A 22,445-nucleotide genomic window follows, 5' to 3' on the forward strand; every position below is an offset into this window, starting at 1 on the left:
CTAAAGCAGATTTGGGGGAAAGAATGTCTTCTACAGCAGTGGTTCTCCTCAGCCCTTTGTGATTGAACAACTTTTTCACAAGAGTCAGATATCCTGTATATCGTATATTTACATTAAGATTCATAAGAGTATCAAAATCACAGTTATGAAGTAGCAAAGAAAAACTAATTTTATGCTTGGAGGTCATGAGGAACTAACTGTACTAAAGGGTCGAGGCATTAGGAAGGTTGAGAAGCCCTGCTCCGAAGTCTCCGTGGACATTTAAAAAAAAGATAAATAATGAAATAAAAAGAGATGGTAGAAGTTGTAACAATTAAGAAACATTTTTGTTTCACTTTTCAACTTTTAAACAGACTGTTGAAAAGAACTGTAAAAATGAAAGTACTGGAAGAGCAGCCCCAGCCAAAGCAAGAAAAGGAGAGTCAGGGCTAAAAGCTAAGTGCCCTGTCTGCGTTTCCTAGCTTGGCATCATCTGCTCCCCGCCCTCCCAAAAAGAGTTAAATACATTACTGTCTAGAATTCATGATCATTGTCATTTAAGTGAAAACAAAAGAAAACAAATGTGTGAAGATATCAAAGGCATTGGCCCAAGAACCCAGCTTATTTTCCCCTTATTTCAGAAGCAGTTTTGGTCTGAATGTCTAAAGCAGCCCCCAGGTGTTTCCTGAGAGTTGAAAGGAGCGTTCTATTTCAGGACATCATGGGACAATTCATTTCACCTCCTCGCTCTTCCAATACCCTTCTCATGTGTTACTGGAAACTGGTTTGAAATCAAAGGCTTTTATGAGGTGGTTTTCCATGCCTGTCGATTTGTCTGCTCTATCTCAGGACATAAATCTGTGTGCTGGTGGCGGCGCCTGACAGCCACAGGTTCAGACCTGGGCTGGAAAGTTTGTTTCCACTCTGTTTGTGTTGGTTTGAGTTTTGTTATTGTTTGCTTGTTTGTTTGTTTGTTTTCCTTTTGGCTGACACCCAGGCCCTGTATCTCAATGTGACTGTGTTTTTGTTGAAGATGAGTTTTGAGGGTGAGGGAGTCTAGTTTTGAACTCACCATTTTTCAGTCACGTGGGTCGTCTGGGAAATAAAACAACTCAAAGTTCTATCCGGGTCCCCGCCCCCAAAAAGTTGACTTTAATCTAAAAGGCAATTGGGGGTGCTACTAGTATCACTTATAAAGCAATTTAACAGCAGCCTGAATCCCAGGTTCTAAGACTTGACTTACACACTGGGATCTAGTCACACCTGATGTTTCTACCTGTAAAACTCAAGAGAGGAATAAGATGAAGTGTTAGGCGCAGGTGGAATTCTTTAAGACACTCATATGCAGGCCAAATATCCTTCTGGGGGCAAGATCGAGAGATATCGTAGAGCCACTATCCATGGGTGACTATCCATGGGTAAAGCTAATCCTCTTGCTGGGTCACCTTTCAGTGGCAGGCAATTAATCTTGTGGTTCCTAGAACTGGACTTCCATCTGGTACCAGGAGGTTCTATGGAGAGAGGCAGGGGGAAGGGAGACTCTCGCTACGGTTGTATTTAATCTCTGTTTCTGAACTGAACTAGTTAGAGACGACACTCTTATACAGGAAGCAAATGTTTCCCCGTTTCTACCCTAGAGCTTCTCAAAGCAGCCAGTGTTCTGAGGTCACAGTAAAGGCGTGGAATCACATGCCACAGCCCTGAAGGTCCCTGGACAGTGCGATGAGTTTGTCAAGGCTGGCTTCTTGCTAGTTCTAAAGGCCCTGGCAGAGCACGGCACACTCTAGAGACCTCTGTTTGGGGGATGGAGATTTAACTTTAAAGACATTTAATTAGCAGATAAATATGGACTTATTTGCTCTCACTACCAAAAATGCTGTTTAAATATTAACAGTCTCTTAAGGGAAGGTTTGTTAGGGCTTGAAATGTGGAAGATGCTAAAACGTAATTAAGTCTGGATGTCGGCGGAACTATGTGCTTGAAAACCTTTAAACGTGTCTGGTGTGGGGACCCCTTTATCCAAAAGTTCTGTGGCCCGGGACCTACTCCATGCACATGCTCCCATAAGCACACAGTGCTTTGACCAGCTTTGTTACATTCCTCCTTGAGATGGCAGAAAGCAGGGAAACGACCTAACTATCCACTGATGGGGGCCGGAACCCATCAACAGCAGTGCATTCATGGGCTGGAATATGGTGCAGCTGTTGAGAAGAATGAAGCTACATGAAAACATAAAAAGCTATTACAGACCCCCCAGTAGCAAACCTGGGAAGCAAAATCACTGAATAGAGTGTGTGTATTACACTGTTCGCTTGCACTTAAAAAAAAAAACTGATTAAAAAATAGGTGCTTCTCTAGCATTAGAAGGTTCTGAATTTTTTTTTTTTAAACAAGTAACAGTACCCTGAGGGAGTGGGGTGGGGAAGAGGGTTTGCAATTTCGTCCCCCGCTTTAGTGACGTGCTGAATTGGCTACATTTTTAACCATGAGTTTGTTGCCTTCAGACTAATTGGGAAACTAGTTAATAAAAGATTATATTTACTCTGGATTAACAGAAGCAAGACGGGCGGCTACCACATTCCCGAACCCGGTTTGTAGGAGGATAACCGGGGCTAGGGGAAGACGTTAACCCATTCAGTGTAGAGGAAAGCGTCAAAGCCGGCGGTGTGCGACCCTCACACTTGGTGACGTCGCCGCCTCTGTGATGGCTTTACATAAGGTCCCCGAGAGACACACAGAGTGCCGGGCGGCAGCAGGAGCTGCCACGCTGCAGACCCATTGGGCTCCACACTCCGGGATGGGGATGGTGGCAGACAAAGAACGCTGCTGCGTCGCCCGGTGGCACCTCAACCCTTCCCTCTCCACGGCCGGGGTGCGCCCCAGACAGCGTCAGCCCCCGCAGAAAGAATAGAGACCGTAAAGGAGATGTCCCTCTCTTGCAGTCATTCTCCTCCCTCCCTCTCTACCTCCCTCCCTCCCTCCCTCCCTCCCTCCCTCCCTCCCTCCCTCCCTCCCTCCCTCCCTCTCTCTCTGTCTCTCTCTCTGTCTCTGTCTCTCTCTGTCTCTCTCTGTCTCTGTCTCTCTCTCTGTCTCTCTCTGTCTCTCTCTGTCTCTGTCTCTCTCTCTGTCTCTCTCTCTCTGTCTCTCTCTTTCTGCTTCTCTGCTGCTGCTGCTGCTGCTGCTGCTGCTGCTGCTGCTGCTGCTGCTGCTGCTGCTGCTGCTGCTGCTGCTGCTATCTTGATCCTTCTCTCTCATCCAGTTCCTCGAAATAGCTCAAGCCGGCCTAGTCCTCGCTTCTGTGTACGTAAATCAAGGTCGGGCTGCTTCCAGGCTCTAGCTGAGTCAGTTCTGTAGCAGCTTTTAAGAGACCAAGTTCTCTCTCCTCGGGCCTCATTAACTCACGAATTAGATACCAAGTCTTTCGGAAGACCGGCAGCCTTTTTTTTTTTTTTTTTAAACTTCTTCCAAATCTAAAACATTTACTCCCTGCTCCCTAGCCGAGGCGTCTCTCGTAAAAACTGCGTTTTTGTTGTTGTTGTTGTTGTTGTTTTCAACCGTCATTTTGTTCCAAGAGTATGCCGAGGCTTCACTGCTCGGCTAACAAGCAAAGGCTTGTTCTCCATCCGCTGGGGTTAGGAAGGAGCTAGGGAGAGTAAAGAAAAAGTAACTCGTGTATTGCCAGGTACTCGCTCTCGCTCACAACAGCCTCTTAACTCGTTCGGGTGCTGAGGATATAAATGAAGCGGAAGGCTGTGCTTTCGCATGCCTGGTCTGGGAAGCTAACTTTTCAATAGCCCGTTTCTCCCAAACGTAGCTCTCCTTGCCAAAAATAAAAAATAAATAAATAAAATAAAAATAAAACAGCAAGAACGGCAAACAGCAATCAAACCTTTCAAGGCTGTCGCCAAACTGAGGCGTTATTAGAAAATAGAGAGGAAAAGGTACCCTGTTTCTCCTAAGCTGTGGCACTAATCTGATGTCAGTAGCTAAAGCTGTTATTTTCCTTATTGGAAAAAGGCCAAATACCCGGTTATTTTTGAAGAAAGGCCGTCTAAACAATCCAGGACTTTGTCAGCCTTTCAGCTGTGGCGCTCACAGGACGAGGTGTCACAGCCCTCGAGACTGAAGTGTCTTTGTTTTCTTCAGCCACTTGAGAAAAAGTTTCGCCACGACGTCCTAATGACATGAAGTCCTACAAATCGACTTGGAAATGTCTAGATGTGTTTTTCCTAGAAGAAAAAAAAAAGGCCAGGCATCGATTTTCTCTGGCAACCATCAAAATATATCAGACCTCAGAAACTATACATTCCTGGACCTCACACGGAGCGGAGCGTGGCGAGGAACCTGCGGGGAGCCAAGCCAGGAGCCCAGCTGCTGTGGTCTCTGCAGTCCACAGCCCAGGCGGCAGAACTGTCACTAACCACGGCTCACAACGGCAGAAGAAAACCAAGCCGAAGTAAAAACTGTAAAGGGCAGTGGCAGGGGGACTCTTCCAAGTCACCCTTCCTACTCCTGGTTTGAGATCACATTGAACACATTCAACCCATGGCGCAGGAAACAACATAGACGCTCACGTAAACGTATTTTTAATTTGCAACTGCATCTTCTAAAACTGGTATCGAGAACTGATAAACAATACAGTGACCTTGAAACAAGAACTCTCTTTGGGAAGAATCAGCTTATTGTACAGTCATTCCACACCTACTGGGAAAAATAGAGCAGACGCTACAGACTATGGGGCACTGTCTGCGTACAGTTTGAGCTCTAGCTAGAGAAGTAATCAGCTGGAGGCCCAAAAGGTGTGTGTAGGCCTAAGCAGGGCCAGGCCTCTCTATGGAAACACTCAGGAGGTGGAAGGAGGAAGACCGGGAGTTCGAGGCCAGCCTCAGTGATGTGAGCTACGTGAGGGTGTCTCATAAACCATAAACCAAAACAAAATCCAGGACTGACAGACAGAGAGGAAGCGAGCCAAGGAGGCTGTTTTTCAGTACGGCTTTTCATAGTTGACTGTTGGAAACACGTTCCAGGTTTTACTAGGGTGGAATTTTAAGAGGTAGGTAAGGGAGGCAGGAAAGAATGGAATAAGCATAAAAAAAGGTTCCTGCCAGGAGGCTCTGACCCTACAAAGAACACAGGTTACTAAGAAATGCTGAAGCCAGACAAAGAGTCTGCCCAGAAGAGCACACCAACTGGTTATCCGACACCAAATGGTCAGCCCTGAACACGTATGTACTAAGTAACCCTGCACAGACTAAGAAGGTGGTATGTATGTACTCAGGAATATACATGTACACAGATAAACATGTATGTGCATATGCATGCATACATACATGCATACATGAATGTATGTAACAACAATTGCTGAAAAAAAAAGAGGCCATGAATTTGAATGAGAGCAAAAAAGAATCTATGGGAGGGTTTGTAGGAAGGGGTGGGAAGGGGAAATGATATGATTACATGTTATAATCTTTAAAAATAAGAGAAATAATTAAAGAAAAAAAGAATGTTACTCCCAGCAGAAGCTTGAGGGGTACAGTGAGGTTCTGGATCCCTCCTTTGCCTCACATCCCTCACCCATCAGTAATTTCATTGTCTCTATAATCTCCCACAAATCCAGCGAGAGTACTGGTCTCCGGAAATATTGTGAAGACCATGGAGCCTTCTCAGAAAAATATACTTAAACCACACACCATACACACACGTGTGTGCAAAAACTGAATAAGACTAAAATATAAATGTGAAATCTTTCCCTAAGCTATGACAATAATTTATGTGCTTCTTTATTGATTCCTTAAATAACAAGATACAGCAATAGATCTAATACCCACTATCCAACCCATACGTGCCCTGCAAAACCACTAACCAACCCATACGTGCCCTGCAAAGCCACTAACCAACCCATACGTGCCCTGCAAAGCTCACCCGGAAGGCAGGGTCATCACTAACCAACCCATAGGTGTCCTGCCAAGTGTGGGAGAAAAGCTGTCCAGTATGCAGCGTGGTGTCTGTGGTGGTTAGTACCACTCACCAAGCATTTGTTTTCTCCTCTGGAGAGCAGGGAGGTTTGCCCTGCCTGCCCCTTGTGGCTGAGGGGCACATTTTACGGCATTCTGGCCAAAGGGGGAAAAAGTGGTTAAGGTACTGGTAAGTATGCATGCTGGCAGGAGATGTTTCTTTTCCCATTGGCTCAGCATTCCAGAACCATCCAAGGGGTGGCTGCTTCTTCAGACTGGGGTTTGAGGAACTAAGAGCCTTGCTGTCGACCTGACAGACTCAGATGCAGAGATCTTTGTTATTTTTAAGATATAAACCTCTGCTGTTTAAGTCATCAAGCATCTTGGGTTCGCGAACAGCAGAACCTAGCCTGCTATGAATGGTGCATCTGTGCTGTGGTGGTTTGAGAGCCCCCAAGATTCTGTTTGCTTGCTTGGTTCCCAGTTGGGCTGTTGGGAAGGATTAGAAGGTGTGGTCTTGTTGGAGGCGGTGGGTGGCTGGGAGTGGGGCTTTGAGGCTTTCCCCCTCTCTTATTGCTTTCTGTGGGTCAGGGTGTAAAGCTCTCAGTTCCAGGGCCCTGCCGGCCAGTGTGCTGCCAGGCTCCCCACTATGATGTAAATGAACTAAACCTCTGAAACTGTAAGCCGGTCCCCAATTAAATGCTTTCCTTTATAAGACTTGCCTTGGTCATGGTGTCTCTTCACAGCTATAGAACAGTGACTGACAGTATGTATATTCAAAGAATTTACCTCCAAAGAAAACAAAAGAATAATTGAAAAGAGATGAGGGGTGTGGTTTACACTGGCTAGGAATGGAAAGCTTAGAAAGGGGGAGGAGGAAGGAGTACATTTAGATTAGAGTCTTCTAGAGTCGGGGGCCCGGGACTCAGGCTGATTCTGTAAAGTGTTAATAATACTGTATTTGGACATTGGGAAGAGTCATGCCCTCTTGACATTAATCACATGCTACATATTAACCACATCCGACTGTCATACAGCGCTGAATGAAGGTATAATACGTTTACTACAGAAATAGGGAAGAATGAATAAAGTCATAGTTTTTTGGTTTGTTCTTTGGAGTCAGGCAGCTTTGCACTCAAATCTCAGCTCTCCATTTTCACACCCTAATTTAATGACTCCAGCCTCCTTATCTCTAAAGGAGAGCTCAGTGGTTTGTTGTGTGCCCTCAACGAGGTCGTATGTGGTGAGCACCAAGGGCAACGCCTGGCATTACTGACATTCTTCCCCGGTCCTTTGGGTACCCAAGAGTTGCTCTGTTTTAGAATCATTGCCTTCTTCCCATGCTTAGAACACAATGAGTTCCACGGCCTACCCAACACAGCTTCAACCTGCGTCTCCCGGCAGCTTTGACTTATTGTCAGGTTCACACCCCCATTCTCTCCCTGACTACTACATCCATCTATTTTCTACTAGCTTAACAGATGGCCCGGGTTTTATTTTATAAATAAAAGAAGTGAGGTGAGCCCTCAGAGAGAGCCAGACTTTCAATTCAGTCTCGTGGTGACTAACGTGTTCCGTGAGAAAAAAAGTCTCTACCGCCTTTCCACGGCTATCGTAATAGCAAGTAAATGTCAACTTGACTCTCGCTGGGAGCAAAGGGGACCTCAACAATGGTGGTGGTCAAGAGTCGAAGCCAACACCCCTGCCTTAAGACAGATCCAGGAGGAGCCACGCATGATATGGCCATACCTATAGCATACCTCTGCAGGAGGCGGAGACCGAAGTATCAGTTGATGAAGCTCAAGAGGAGGAGACCAAATCTAAAGGATGGCTAGGGCCCAGAGAGATGGCTCGGTGGTTAAGAATGCTTGCTGCTCTTTTGCTGAGGATCAGGACCAGAGTTCGGTTCCCAGCACCCATATCAAGTTGAAACTCCAGGTCCAGGTGAGCTGAAGCCTTCTTCTGGCCCCCATCGGCACACATACACCTGTGCCCACACAGTCATACACACACACACGTACATCGATAATAAAAATAAAACTTAAAAAAAAAGTTGATAGTCAGACGATGATGGCGCACGCCTTTAATCCCAGCACTTGGGGGGCAGAGGCAGGCAGATCTCTGTGAGTTCGAGGCCAGCCTGGTCATAGAGCGAGTTCCAGGACAGGCTCCATAGCTACTGAGAAACCCTGTCTCGAAAACAAACAAACAAAAAGATGGATAGACTGGGCAAGAATGTCCACACCCAAAGCTGTTTTCAAATGGGGTAATGGAGAAAAAGAGAAAATTTTTTTGGTTTTATCAAGGAATCTAAGAATCTCCTTAATATGTTACATAGTGTGGTGGTGGTGTTTTCATAGCTTTTGTAACAAATTGCTTGTCAAGTGAACACAAGTTCAACTACCACCTACCTACCTACCCTTTAAGGATCAATCGAAAACTAGAATAGTCTAGAATTGGAGACATTAGCCTTTGCCCACATTTTCCAGAGAGGCCAGAGAACAGCAAAGACAGCTCTTTGTGCTCCCCCATGATGGAAACCCACCCGAAGAGTTATTAGGCTAACAGTAGGTATATGTCAGAGCTTCCTCCATCGCAACCAAGGTCTAAAACCCCAAGTCTAAACTCTAAATACACTCCAGGGCTCACAGATCCACAACTCAGAGAAAAACATAAAATTCTTCTTACCTAGCTAAAAGACTATGAAAAGGAAATATATGTAATATATCACACACACACACACAAAGAATTTGTTTCCCCAAGATTCTATTATAGCATAGAAGTAAAATCTGTGCTAAAACTTAATGTCAACCTGAGGCTGCAACAAAATGTGGCGTTCGCCCTTCCTGTCTCCTCCCCTCCCAGCATGCTCACAGGTGAGGTAACTTCCTGAAAATGACTGACTGAAAAAGCATCCGGACTCCATCTCTGAATTTTACGAATGTCGTGACTAAGACTCTAAGAAGTTCAATATCTTGTCTAGGACAAAGCAACTCGAGATAGTCCCTAGGTCTTTCCAGTCCCAGTTCAGGAGGGCACCCACCATGCGGCAGACCCCTGCTTTCCTGAGAATGCAGAGTTATCCCAACTCGCACAGAGTGGAAGCCAGTAACAAATGGAAAGCTGGCAGACCCAAAACTCCAAACCTGAGCCTGGTGGCAAACGAGGCTACCGTCTGCGTCTCTGTTCCTCGCGGGCACCTACTGTCTTCCTATCTGCCACATACCCATCCCTCTCCTTAACTCTACTCTCCTGGTTCCAAACCCCAGCCCTCAGGGATTCCAGAAGGACAGCACACAGCACAAGCCAAAGCCAGCTGTTCGTTCATATAAGGAGCTTCACATCAGACCAGAGAGAAGGGGTAGATAACAGGTATATTATATACATGGATCAAAATACCATGGTGAACCCCTCACTGTGTGCAGTGATTATCTGGTAACAATAAAGAAATCCTATTGGAAGAGTCTGGGGGAGAAAAAGGAGGAGGAAGAAGAAGAGGAGGAGGAAACAGGTTTTGATCAGCTCCCTGCTCTCCACAGGATACATCTAAATTTTTCATCAAGGTAAGGTCAGTCCCAGCTCTCTCTGAGAGCATGCCCCCACAAGCCTTGGTTCTACCCTCTTCATCCCCAAGACCAAAAGATCTTCCTCACCGAAGATACATACCTCATCTGAAGAGGCCTTCCTGCCTTAATACCCAAGTATTAGGAATTAAGATTCCTCTTCAAAGACCTTCCCTAGCCCTCAAGGCAAGTTCGGGGCTCCCAACCTGTGGTAACTATTATGACTTTATCCCTGCATACATGTTAGAGTCTCTGGGCAAGGTGACTGGGCATTGTGTTTTCCATCTTCAAGCTTCCGGTTTTTTTTTTTAAAGATTTATTTATTTATTATGTATACAACATTCTGCCTCAATGTATGCCCACATGCCAGAGGAGGGCGCCAGATCTCAGTACAGATGGTTGTGAGCCACCATGTGGTTGCTGGGAATTGAACTCAGGACCTCTGGAAGAGCAGTCAGTGCTCTTAACCTCTGAGCCATTTCTCCAGTCCCTCAAGCTTCCGTTTTATTTTCAATAAAAGGAGTATGTAATACCTTCCTGGGTTGCTGTGGAGATGAAATGGAAAGGCGCCACAGGGCAGGAGGCAGATCAAACTATTAAATAAATCTAAATCACATCTTCTCCATCTCTGCCCATAAAGGAAAGGGGCTCCTTTAGTGTAAGAGGATTGTTTTCTCTGGGTTCCTTGTGAATAATACAACGGGTGCCCAAAATGTCGCTAAGAAGGAGAGGGGCAGGGAAGCGCGTAGCTGAGAAAGGAGAAGCTGTTGAAAACCAATCTTCTTTTTTTTTTTTCGAGACAGGGTTTCTCTGTGGTTTTGGAGCCTGTCCTGGAACTAGCTCTTGTAGACCAGGCTGGTCTCGAACTCACAGAGATCCGCCTGCCTCTGCCTCCCAAGTGCTGGGATTAAAGGCGTGCGCCACCCGGCGAAAACCAATCTTCTTAATCCGACTTTCTCCACCTTTATTACCACAGACAATGGAGAGCAGAGAAGCAAATAAAGGGCTTGCAAAACACAAATGCACTTTCTGGCCAACCCAGAATGAAGGTCTACCACCTAGAAGTACAGGGAAAAGAAGCCGGCAACCTAAGAGAGTGACGTTCATCGAGGTGGCAGAAGTTAAAATCGGGAAGTAACTTCCAAGGGAAGAAACAACAGGGAGTCGGTTTTCCTGAGAGATGAAGATCACAGCAATACAAGATCAAAATCTAAACAGGAAAAGGGCTGCCAGATGAACAGAAGGGGGAAAACCATTTGGCAAAAAAGCTATCTTTTTATCTTAACACCACTGGGAACGGAGACAATCTAGGAAAAGTCTATGGTGTCCTGCGATGATTTAACTAGCAAATATGTCTCGTTCCACGCAGCAAAGGGGCTCCCTGGGAGGAACGTGGGCTTGGGCAGAGGGGGAAGCAGCTGGCATAATTTTCTCAGCTCTCACCAAGCCTCTGGCTTGGCTTTCCCTTCCCCTGTTCCTAACAGAGATGAGGCCTCAGAAGCGCCACCGTAACCTATTCCAGCCATCCCAAAGCGCGCTCCTGTTCTAAGGTGACGCGGTCTCTCTAGGTGAAGGATGGAGTTCAAAGTGAGAGTCGTCGTCTATAAAAGCAGTTTTATGTTTATGGCTCAGTAAATGTTTATTGAAGTGAGCGAGTCCCCTTCCCTGTGAAGGCACTTGGCAGGTCTGACCTCCCTTGTGGACGGGAGCTGGGGAAGGGGCAGGAAGACAGCAGGTTTCTGCTTCAGCTGACCTACTCAAGCCTTTGGGATGGGGAGGCTTTTCTAGGCTGGCTACAGCAGCAGCTGTCACCGACGCTGAGTGCGAGGTGAAGTGACTTAGACTGCAGCCATGCAGGAGGGAAACTGGGGGAAAAATTCTTTAAAAGAGGCTGGAGAAGACGAGCAAGCCGAAGAGAGAAGAATTGCTCTCAGCAGCAAACAAACTGAAGAAGGGCCCTCTTCCTTCCTTCCCAACAGAGCATAAACTCTTGGAAAAGAAGCCTCTGCTTGTTTAAATAAACAAGCTAAAAAAAAAAAAAAAAAGTTCGAAGTGCGGTGTTTGGGACTAGCTGTGCTTAAAAACCTTAAGGGAGCTAAAGAGAAACAGAGGTTTAATCCCAAGGATCCTAAATCTGTCAATCACCTAGCCCAAGGAGACGACTGCTTCCCTCTTTCAAAGGCCCATGATACAGTTACCAAGAATTTTAAATCTAACGGGCCGTGATAAAAAAAAAAAAAATGAAAAAGAAAGGCAGGAACTGTGCCCAAGAGGGGACAAGAGACAAAGCAGACTCTACTGGTGAGCACCGGAGAGCAGACAGTCACCAGAGCACCGTGGCTGTGAGGGGGTTACCTCTGCCAGAGGCATCCTGAACCCATCAGACAGCAGGGATGGGAGGGCTGGGATTTTAAAACAGCATGGAGATTGGAAACGCTGAGACGGGCTGGAGATGTGGTTCTGCAGGAGAATGCTTGCCAAGCACTGAGGAAAGCCCTATGTTCAATCTCCAAAACTACCCCCCCCCCGCAAAAAAAAAGATGCCTGAATTGCAAATGAACGCAAAACACTAAAGTGGATCAAGACATGTTGAAATCCAGCGGAGTAGCTAATCCTTGAGACTGAGGCAGAAGGAGCCAAGAATTGAAAGTATCCCACTGTGGTGTTATTCCAAAGCCTGATTTCACATGTCAGAGGAAGAAAATTTTGAGTTGCATTAACGGCAGCAAGGAAGAGTACAGGCTCTTTGAACAAAGGGAAGACGTGCGGCGTGTTTACTGCTTCAAGAACCCGAGAACCTGCTTGAAGGTTGCCGGTTTGCCGGCTACGGCACCGGCTGAAACCTAATCTATGAATCTGAAAGTTCTGGCAATATAAAGGACCTAAACTATGGATCCAAACTGTGTTCAAACGTCAGGGTTCTAGGGAGTTAACAACTGGAAGAGGGAATACAGGCCTCTAAGGAAATGACAGGCTCAGAGCCACATTCTTTCCTTGGGAGGGCAGAAAGGACCCGAAGATGGACAAGGACTACTGGGAGCCAGGGAGGCTTCAGCCCAGCTGTTAGAGCCACAGCCACTCACCCCCTCCTGCCCTGTGCCCAAACCCACAACCAGAAGGGCACAGTCTGCTCTCAGGACATTCCATCCCTTGGATTACTTGATGACGTCTCTGTCTCTACCCTCTGCCAAGCAGGGTACAATTTTCTAAAAGCAGGGGGATCCCTTCCCAAGAAAATAAACAGCATGGAACAACCAGCAGTCCCTTCCTGTCACCTATTCGGATTAACTGCGACGAAGTCAGACTTCCATACCGGCAACACAAAGCAAGACCTCCAAGCTCATACAAGCCAGAGTACGGCCCCTAAAAAAAAAAAAACAGCTGTCATTGTCCACTGGAAGGAATGACATTCATCTCTGCTCATTCAGAGCAGTCACTTAAGTCTGGGGGGACAGCCAAACCCTGCACAGGATACCCCACAACAACGGCAACACTTAGAATAACAGCAATAAATAGCCTTACTAATGCTTCACACCCCCACCCCCACAGAAAGACAACCCTGAAAATTTTTCCAACCTCTGCCGAGGATCATTTAGGGGAATACGTTCTTTGTTTGTGTTTTACTGGATCTAAAATGGGGCGATCACTGGTAACTGGCATCATTTAGCAGCCACCCAGTAAAGGGGCAAACTTCCTCCCCTCTGACCCCTTCGCCACTTATTATGAGCTCCCCTTTTGGGGGTGCTCAAGGAAAAAAGCCACTGACAAGATTGACTGGAGGGCCGGCGAGGTGTCTCAGTGGGTACAGGCGCCTGCCAGCAAGCCTGAAGACCTGCATTCAATCTCTGGGACCCACACAATGAAAGGAGAGAACAGATCCAAGTCAATTGTCCTGTAGTCCCCACATATATAGCCTGGCACACGTGTATACACACTCACATGCGTAGATACAAATAACACATTTCTTGACTTTTTTTTAAGAGATTGAGTAGAACCTCACACAGACAGAGTGTAACACTAATTAAGGTATCTGTTCTATTCTGGTTGAGGCAACAGTTGCTACCATAGCCTGCTCTAACTGGTTAACTCAGTGTCGAAAATAATCACCTCCCGTAAGTACTGTACTTTGCTCTTTCGGTCCTTGTGAGGATCGAACGAGATAATATGGATAAGGTACTGACTAGGAAACTGGCACACAAGGAACTCAATAAATAAAATATTAGAAGTTGTAAAGCAAAAAACGCTGTCCCCTGATGCCTCTCAACTTTCTTGGACTGGGAAAATAAAGCGATCGGTTTCACAGGCCAAGGCGGAGAAGCCTGGGCCGTCTCCAGCTGCAGGTCACTTGTTGCCATAATGTGGAACTTGTCCTAACGCAACAGGCACTCATGTCTCGCCCCCATCAGCTGAGAAGTGGCAGGAGAAGTGAAGGCATTCCACAAAGCCCCTTGCGACTCATCATATAAGACATCGGCCAGGAGTCAGGCATTCTACCAAAGAAATGTCCGTGTCATGAAGAAAAAAAAACGTAGCACCTGAATGTCCTAATGAGAAGGTTATTGCCCCGCCGTTGACTAGACTCTATAAAACTAGCTCTTATTTCAAGATTAGGCTACAGAGGCTCTTCCTACGCCACACCCAGCAATCCTTGGTGTTGGGTAGACTTAATAATTCCTTCTAGGTGCTAAAACTACTTGGGAATTTCAAAAACTGCAAGGTACATACGATATGTGAGAAGCGAGTTCTCTTAATCTGCACTTGATAGTTTTCTGCTCACTCCGAGTACACCCATGGCACACCAGGTTCGCCTTTCACCTGGAACACTGGAGTCTAGGGGCTGGCAGGGAAAATGTAAAGAGTGGCGAGAAGAACGTACGTCGAGGCTCCAGAAAAGATGACCCATCTACAGCAGTCATGAGACTGGGACCCAAAGAAAGTGGCCGGAAGCTTTGCCACTTTTGTTTAGTATTGGGTCTGCTCAGCTTGTTAAAGGGCAGATCCTGACATCACTTCAATCATTGCTAAACCATTCCTTTTGAAAATGCCGAAGGCCTGAGGGTTATACCCGTCCAGCTTGCACAGGACCAGGCTGTCTGACAATCCCTCGTCTGTAAACCGTGCTTTCTAAACCACGCAGGGCAGGTGCAGGCCTAATTTGGAGGCGAGCGAGTTAATGTTCTACCCTGTGCTGATTGCTTATATCTGTTTCACTTGATATAAGTTTTTATGATGACCCTTTATTACCATGGAAATGTACATCTACAACTCAAAGTAATAAATGCAAGTTGTAAAAGTCAGAGGTTTTTCTTTATTAGTTAATACATTCTAATCGAATAGTAACAGCAGTAAATAAACACTTTGAAAAACAGGCAAGTTACCCCCTATATCTGGAAGAAAAGTAAGTCAGTATTCTACACGGTAGAAGGGAGACCGCTGCTGATGTCCGTGGTCAGACAATTCAAGGACAACTCGAAAACTTCTAAAGCCATTTCCAAAAATCAATGGCAGTAGGTTAAGACTCACAGCTACGTCAAGGGGTTGAAATGTCTCTATCTACATTGGGTTTTATTATCGAGGATTGAGTTGCACCTGTGTAGCATGACATTCTTGTCTTTAGCCTTAAAGGAAAAGAGAGAAGTCTCTTCCGTTTGCACCAGTTTGAAATGTTTCTGTAAGTAAGGCTGTCTCGAAATGGATTACTACAGTACTCATTCACGGGAGAGTTCATACGTGTAGTAAAAAGACAAATACAGGATCTCACGGTGACTGGTTTTTGGTTGGTTTGGTTAATTGCATAAAATGAGGGGTAAATACAAGCATGATCGGTTTAACAAAACTCCTACCGCATACACCAGGATGGAAAGCATCCCGTGTTCTAACACAGACTGACCGCCAGGCATCTAGAAGTGGAGCTAAGCCTGGGTCAGCCAGGGTCTTTTCCTCCTTCAGAAACTCACATTGGGACTTTCTTGCCTATGGAGCTTGGACTTTTGACCCAGTGCATAGGAACCCGAAAAAGGCAAGTCTGGTAGCAAGATTCCCTCGCCTTTACTTGGGACGTTTTGTTTTTAATTTTAAAGGGCCATTTGGTCTTGATCAGCCATAGGAAAGGAGGCATCACTCAGCTAAAACTACCTAGGGGAATTTAAAAATACCTAGCTACATCTTCACACCTTTAAATTAGATTGAGCTCGATTGTCCTTAAGAAAGAGTTCTGCGCCGTTATCCAGAGAAGGGCCTCCGGGTCCTCTTATACATAGCTGCATTCGGAGAGTCTATATGAGGCATGTGTTTAAAAAAAAAAGGAGAGAGAGAAATACTTATACCTGGAATTTATAGTCTTCCAAGTAATCTTTTAGTCTTGTTGGTAAAGGCAGTCCCCAGATGGCACCGGTACATTTGTTAATGGTGAGGCGACAAAAATGCTGCAGAGACGGCGCTGACGTGTACAGAGGTTTGGTCAGATACAAGTGGACAGTCCCATTCCGGGGGGCTTCGGGGCCTGTCCGCTTATCCTTGCACATCTGAACATAGTAGTCAATCAGGTGAACCACACTGTCAAACTGCTTAAGCTTGGACTTGACACAGATGATGGAATCCAATCGGAATTTCCCTTCTTGGTACTCAATCCGCAAGTTAGTCGGTCCGGCTGACGTCTTAACAGATATAGTTAGTAGGTAGTCTGAATGCGAGCTATCTCTAATCAAGAAAGTTCCTTCGGGCGTCTCTTTTAATTTCTCTTTGGCTTCATTAACAGTCATACTTCCCCAGTACCATCCTGGGGTTTTCGTTCACAGAGAAAAAGAAAAGAAAGTGAAACAGTTAATTATAAGAATTTCTAGAATATGGTCTGCACTTGGCAGTCATCTTTCTACTTGTTTTGTTTGAGACGGGCTGCATGTAGCATAGGCTGGCCTCAATTTTACTTTGTAGCCAAGGATAACCTTGAACTTCTGATTCTTCTGCAATCACCTCCCAGGCCTGCACCACCATGCTCAACTAATTCTTCTTGTTATACCTATTTTTTAAAAATTGCCTGCTGGTGGAAGTTTATCAGGAACTATCACAAATCCTTTGATGGGTATTTAATAAACACTTAAGTCCATTCTAGGCACAACGGTAAGCCAAGTTCTTTCTTTTTAAAAGATTTTCCGTAGCTCTTCTTTAAACTACGTTAAGATTTTCTTCTAATGAGCCAAAAGAACATTTGCAATATGATAGACATGTTGGCTGAGAAAAAAAAATGATACTTTCAGTATAGTTAAATTGAGACAAAAACCTACTAAGTAAATTAGAAATAAATTAGAAGTTAGGGGAAAAGTGGAAAACTTATCTTCAGTATTTCCAATAAAAACAGAAGCATCTTTTTTGAATGGTTGGTAGCCCCCAGAGCTGCCCCCAAAGAACCTGTAATGTTTAGCCTCTTTTAGAAGCCCTAGGAAGCACTGCTTTGTGGACTGCTTTGGTTAAAACTAGCTAAGTTTGGGGGGAGAGTGCGTATTATCTGGAACTTTAAGTTGACAGTCTTCACTATATTCTTTTGGACTTTGCCCTGGTTCAAATTGTATTACAACCCCAATTACAACCCCTGTTCTCTGAAACTTTTATTTAATTGTTTTGGTCATATTCAGAATCTCACTTACAGAAGTGACTCAAGACATTTCATTTAATAAGTTTGAACAACGTGCCCTCCAATTCGGCCGACACCCCTCTTCAAACAACACAAACCGCCAGTATATATCCGGGAAACTTTTCCGAGGTGGGAAAGCCGGGGGCGGGGCGGGGGGAAGCAGAAAGAAAAGACTGGAACTTTTTCCCGTCCTTCCCACAATCTTATTGCTACCAAAAGTTGTCTTGCCTCAAGACAGATTTTAACTATAAGAGTTGCTTTCGGGAGAAAAATACTATATGTACTTTTTCTTTTCCCGCAGATGCAGGGAACCGCTTCCGCACAGCGCAGAGCGCCGCCTGAGACCAAGCTGTACCTGGAGGCTGTCCTGGGCACGGCCCTTGCCAGCTGCTCTCGGCCAGGCTACCCTGCAGCTGCGCTCCAAGCAGACTGTCTGTCTCCGAACTTGGCCGCCACCGTCCCGGGCTGCGGCGGAGGCTGAGCCCCGGGAGCGCAGGCAGCCCAGCCCCACTGGCCGCCGGCTCGCCCTCCGTTAAGGGAGGCGCCGGCCACTTTTCTCCCACGCGGGTGCGAGCAGGAGCGCCTAAGCCCGAACCCCGGTCGAAAGCAGCCCAGGGTCACCGCACTGGGACACCATTCCCAGCTCGCGCTCTGCCCTCCGCCCAAGCTCCAGCGTCCCTCCACTTTGCTTTTTTCGCCACCTAAGAACCCGCCGAGTCGGCGGGCATCCCTCTGTGCGGGTCCCAGGCTCCGGAGACGGGGACCGGACGCCAGGAGACTAGTCCCATCGCTCTCAGTGCTCCCCCACCTGAGCCGGCGTCCCAGCCGCGCTCTCTCCACCGCCTTGGGGGAGGCGCCCCGTCTCTCACTCCTTGCCAGTCGCCAGCTCCCTACCTGTTTGACTGAGCTCGCGCAGGGCCTTGGCCAGTCGTGCCGCCTCCGGGGACTGCTCCTCAGCAGACCCCGCGGTCCCCCACTGGCTCCGCGTCCTGTCCGCGCCATTCCCAGAGGGCTCCAGGCACCGCAGGGTCATGGGAGAGGAGTCAACACGTCAGAGACAGGTGGTCGCCCGAGCTGGGGGCCAGAAGACCTCGCGTCCTCCTTGGAAGTCACAGGGTATCTCAAAACGAGTCTCTGCGGGGTGTCCGAAATGGTGGCGGAGGGGGAGGGGACTGGAAGCAGCTGGTTCCTTCTCTCCAAATTCCGGCAGAATGGTGTGGCAAAGTCTCTCGCAGACACGGTCACCCACAGATCGCCTGTGAAGAGACAATGGGGCAGAGATTGGGTCAGTCTGGACTGGACCCCTACGGCCGAGGTGGGGGTGGGGAAAGAGACACGTGGAAAATCCCAGGGACTCCTCCGCCTGCGTGCTTCTGTACCATTTAACCCCAGGCATCCAGTCAACGCCCTGCCCAGCTCTAGGGGAAAGACGGGTAAAAAGAGAGCCCAGACCCAAGACGCTAGAGTTGGCTTGAGTGGAGAGGGTCAGATGGAAGACAGGGTGAGAATAAACAAGGTGTTTTCCCGCCCAAGAACTGTGCTGGAATCACACACAGGCAGCCTGGGGAACAGTCACCTGCGGGTCGGGATAGGCCTTTGTCAAGGGCAAATAGGAAAAAAGCAAAATAAATGCAAAGAACGTGGCAGTTCTCTGCACTTGGCATTTCCATCCCACACTTCGAGCAACCCCCTGGCCCTCGGGAGGATGCACCCGGCAAAACCTGGTTCCACGCCCTAAAGCGCCGCAGGGCTCCTGGGTCGCCAGCCGAGGGTGCTGCGGTGCGCTAGCGGTGCGCCAGCCGCTGCATCCCCGCCGCGAGGGCGGCCTCGGCCCCATTCCTGCGGCTTCCCGGAGCACGCTAGGGACAAGGACGAGGGGCGCAGCGGCGGTCGCTCCGAGACGCGGAATGCTGCTCTAGCAGCTGCCGCCGCGGGCGCTGTCGAGGAATCGGCCGGAGCGGGCAGCCCCCGCCCGAGCTCCAGATGAGGAGGCCGGGGATTGAGCCCGCAGCAGCGAGCGCAGCGGGTCGTGCCATCAACCAGCACCGAGGTCTTACCTCCGCCGCGGCGACTGCCGCCTCCGCACCAGGAAGCCTCCCCAGCGGACATGGGGCGGGGAAGCCGGGGAGAGGAGGGGTGCCCGTCTGAGTTCCCCCGTTGGTGTTTATTTGAAGAACGAGATGCCTGGGGATGCAACCGGCTCTGCGCTCGGTAGAAGCACCCGGACTTTGCTGCGCCGAAAGCAGACAAAAAAAATCCCAGGGATCGTCGCCTCGCTCTCCCCAGACACCCCAGGCTGACACCCCTGCTCGCTAGTGCCGGGTTTCCCTCCAGCAGTGGCGGAGGAGATGGGAGAAAGAGAAGGGGTGGGGGAGCAAGGGCGGAGGCTGGCTGGGAGGAGCGGGAGATCAGGTTATTAGGATTATAAATTTGGATAGCAGTGGTTGGGGGGTTGGGGGCTCCGAAGACTTCGCGAGGCTGAGAAGGAACGCAGGAGAGGAGGCAGTTGCATCCGGATGGGGCAGAGCCGCGACTCGAACTCTTCCCCGAGAGCCCTAAACTGAGGAAGCCCAGGCAGTCCGCCTGCTCCAGCGCTCTCACTCCGCCGCCCTCCCCCGCTCCCCCCCCCCCCCGCCACTCTGCCCCGGGCGGAGCCTTCGGGCTTCGTGAGCGGTACCTGCCGCAAGCTTCCAGGCTCGGGGCACAAGGGATCTTGAGTCCGCGCGCCCGGAGCCCCGGCGCGCACTGTCCGCGACCCGCGCAGCGTCGGCGGCTGCGGGAGGGAAGGCTCATGCTTCAAGGGAAGCCCAAGGCCCGCGAGCCGCAGCGGCGGCGAGACTTGGCAAGAGTTAACCGTCTGTCCCCTGAGCAGAGTATGCGCGCGACTTCCCAGCCCCGCGCGCCTCCCTCCCTCCCTCCCTCGCGCGCTCGCTCGCTCCCCGCCTCCCTCCGCCCCTCGCGCCCCGCCCGGCCGCTGCGGAGGCCGCTTTCCAGGAACTTTCCAGGAATCCGTCTCACGTGACCGCAGCCCCCGCCAGCGCTTTAAAGAGGCTCGGGCGCTAATGCGCAGGCTTCAAGGGAGCCGGCCTGAGAGCCGGTGCGGGTGCCGGTGGCTGCGGAGTGGCGGTCTGGGACTCCGCCCTCCTCTGACCCTGCACCTCGGGGTGCTCGGGGACAAGTGGGAGAAGTCCCTAGCCAGTGCCTGCCCCTATCCGCAGCAGCTGAGCACTTTGGTCCCCGTCCCCCCTCCTAATAGCTGTAGCCCCTCTCCGGCTCGCCATGGGAGGAGGGGATCTTTTTCCAGCCTTCCACACCACCACCGGCCTGCCAGATGCGACCCTCTGCATCCGGGGTGTATGGACAGACGGGAGGCGGGGCGGGGGTGGGGGTGGCCAGAAGTCGGTCCATCCCTCTCTAAGACACACGGAGCGGGGGGAAAGCAGGCTAGGGAAAGCAGGCTACTGCCCAGGTCGATGACCCCTCCTGGGGGCCTCGGGAAGCGAACCAGAGGCGGTCCCCCCCTCCGCCGTTGCCCTAGAAGACCGAGAGCGAGCGGAGACCAGCGCCTCCTTAAAGCCGCGCCGCGCACTGCTCTCAATCCCTCCCCCTGGAGTTCGGGCGGGTAGTCCCCTGCACCAGCCTTGCCCAGCTCCTCCCTTCCTCCTCCGCTCAACTCCAACGTGTCCTTCCGGAAGCCCCGAAAGGCCCACCCGGCCCACCTGCTCGGACCCACAGAGAAGGTGCCCTTACCTGTGCCCCGGTCGGTTGCGGGGTGACGGGCCCGGTGCGTCTGTCTCTGTGATTCCCTGCAAAACCGGGGACCCGGATCCCAGCACCTCTTTCCTAATGGGACCCTTACCTTGCACACTGTTGGAGGTCACCTGGCCTCCCATCCTACATTCATGAACGCCGGGCCCTGAAAAGTGACCCACTTTAAATGTGACCTACTTTTTTCCCGAAAAACAAACAAACAAACAAAATAACACTCATGGGAAAACCAGATTCAAAACTTCGATAACCACTTTTCTTTGAAATACTGTTCTGTTGCATCACCGCTCAAAAGCCTGAAAGGTCAATGGCCACTTTTAGTTGAAGCTGCGGCTATGGGGAAGTGGGGCAAGGGAGGTTAGGAGAGGGTGGGGGAGGCGCGGTTTCCAAGCCTTTCCTGGTGCCCCGCCTGCCGGCCCTGGAAGGAAACACAACCAACCAGCTCCAAGGTCAGGAGCCCTGGACCAATTTTTATCCACAGTAATTTTTTTTCCTCTTAAATAATCCTATACACGTGACAGGACGGTGAACAGGGGACATAACGCAGTTTAGAGAGGGGCTTTGTCGGCGATGGATTCGTAAGCCTGGAGCTGTTTGTTTTCTTGGACTCTTCGATGGGAGGGGTGGAGCCTAGAGAAGTTTGAGAAAGCCTGTAGCACAAAGCGGTTGAGTAACTGAACAGGGCGCTCGCCTCCTTTACACCCCTAACCTTTTCCGGAAAATTAAAAGCTAGATGCAAACTGTTGGGGGCAGGTTAACACCGATGAACAAATCAGATCCCCCATGGCGTCTCCAAGTAGTCGGAGGCCCAAATTAAACTTTAAACCACTAAAATGTCTCTGGTTCACAAAGGTCAACATTTTCTGTATGAGTGATGGTTTCTCGGTAAAGAACCTAAGAGAAAGTGTGTGCCTGTGCTTATGAATTCATCAAGTGTGTGTGTGCAAAAATTAAACAAATCAGCCGGGCTGTGGTGGCGCACGCCTTTAATCCCAGTACTCGGGAGGCAGAGGCAGGCGGATCTCTGGGAGTTCGAGGCCAGCCTGGTCTACAAGAGCTAGTTCCAGGACAGGCTCCAAAGCTGCAGAGAAACCCTGTCTCGAAAACCAAAAAACAAAAAACAAAACAAAAAAAAAATTAAACAAATCAGTTGGACTAAATCTTGCAACTGTGAGTGTGTTACTTTACTGTGACTGTGTTACTTTACTGTGTTACTTTACTGTGACTGTGTTACTTTACTGATTTCTGTGCCCAAACACCTGGCAGCGGCAGTGTAGGGGCAGAAGGACTGATTTTGTTTCATGGTTTACAGGACATGGCCAAGGAAGGCCTGGGAGCTGGAGGACCCCTTCCACATAGGCGGGAGTTAGTGGTGCCGTCTGCTGGAGAAGTGGCCAGGAAACAGGTATAATCGGTTACTTATACAAGCAGAGAACCCCACTCCAACAACCCACTTCCTTCAGCGAAACTCCACCTCCTAAGACAGAGGTTCTCAATTGCCTCAATGCTGTGACCTTTTAATACAGTTCCCCGTGCTGTGGTGACGCCCCT

The 22,445-nt window shown here is 48.9% G+C and overlaps 1 protein-coding gene across 6 annotated transcripts in view; it reads right to left on the bottom strand.

Annotated features, from left to right (window-relative positions):
* The window catches only part of Socs2 (suppressor of cytokine signaling 2), a 229,332-nt gene extending 208,138 nt beyond the window's left edge, over nt 1–21,194 (bottom strand). The window contains exons 1-3 of one of the 6 annotated variants that reach the window (XM_057757950.1): nt 19,804–20,015; nt 19,184–19,357; nt 18,021–18,382 (exon numbers count right to left, since the gene is read on the bottom strand). In XM_057757950.1, coding sequence (XP_057613933.1) covers nt 18,021–18,128 — 108 coding nt within the window. In that variant the 5' untranslated portion in view covers nt 18,129–18,382; nt 19,184–19,357; nt 19,804–20,015. The other 5 variants (XM_057757955.1, XM_057757951.1, XM_057757947.1 and 2 more) reach the window with 5 other exon arrangements.
* Between the last annotated feature and the right edge of the window lie 1,251 nt (nt 21,195–22,445).

This window comes from Chionomys nivalis, chromosome 25 (assembly GCF_950005125.1).
Source record: "Chionomys nivalis chromosome 25, mChiNiv1.1, whole genome shotgun sequence".
Classification (NCBI taxonomy): Eukaryota; Metazoa; Chordata; class Mammalia; order Rodentia; family Cricetidae; genus Chionomys; species Chionomys nivalis.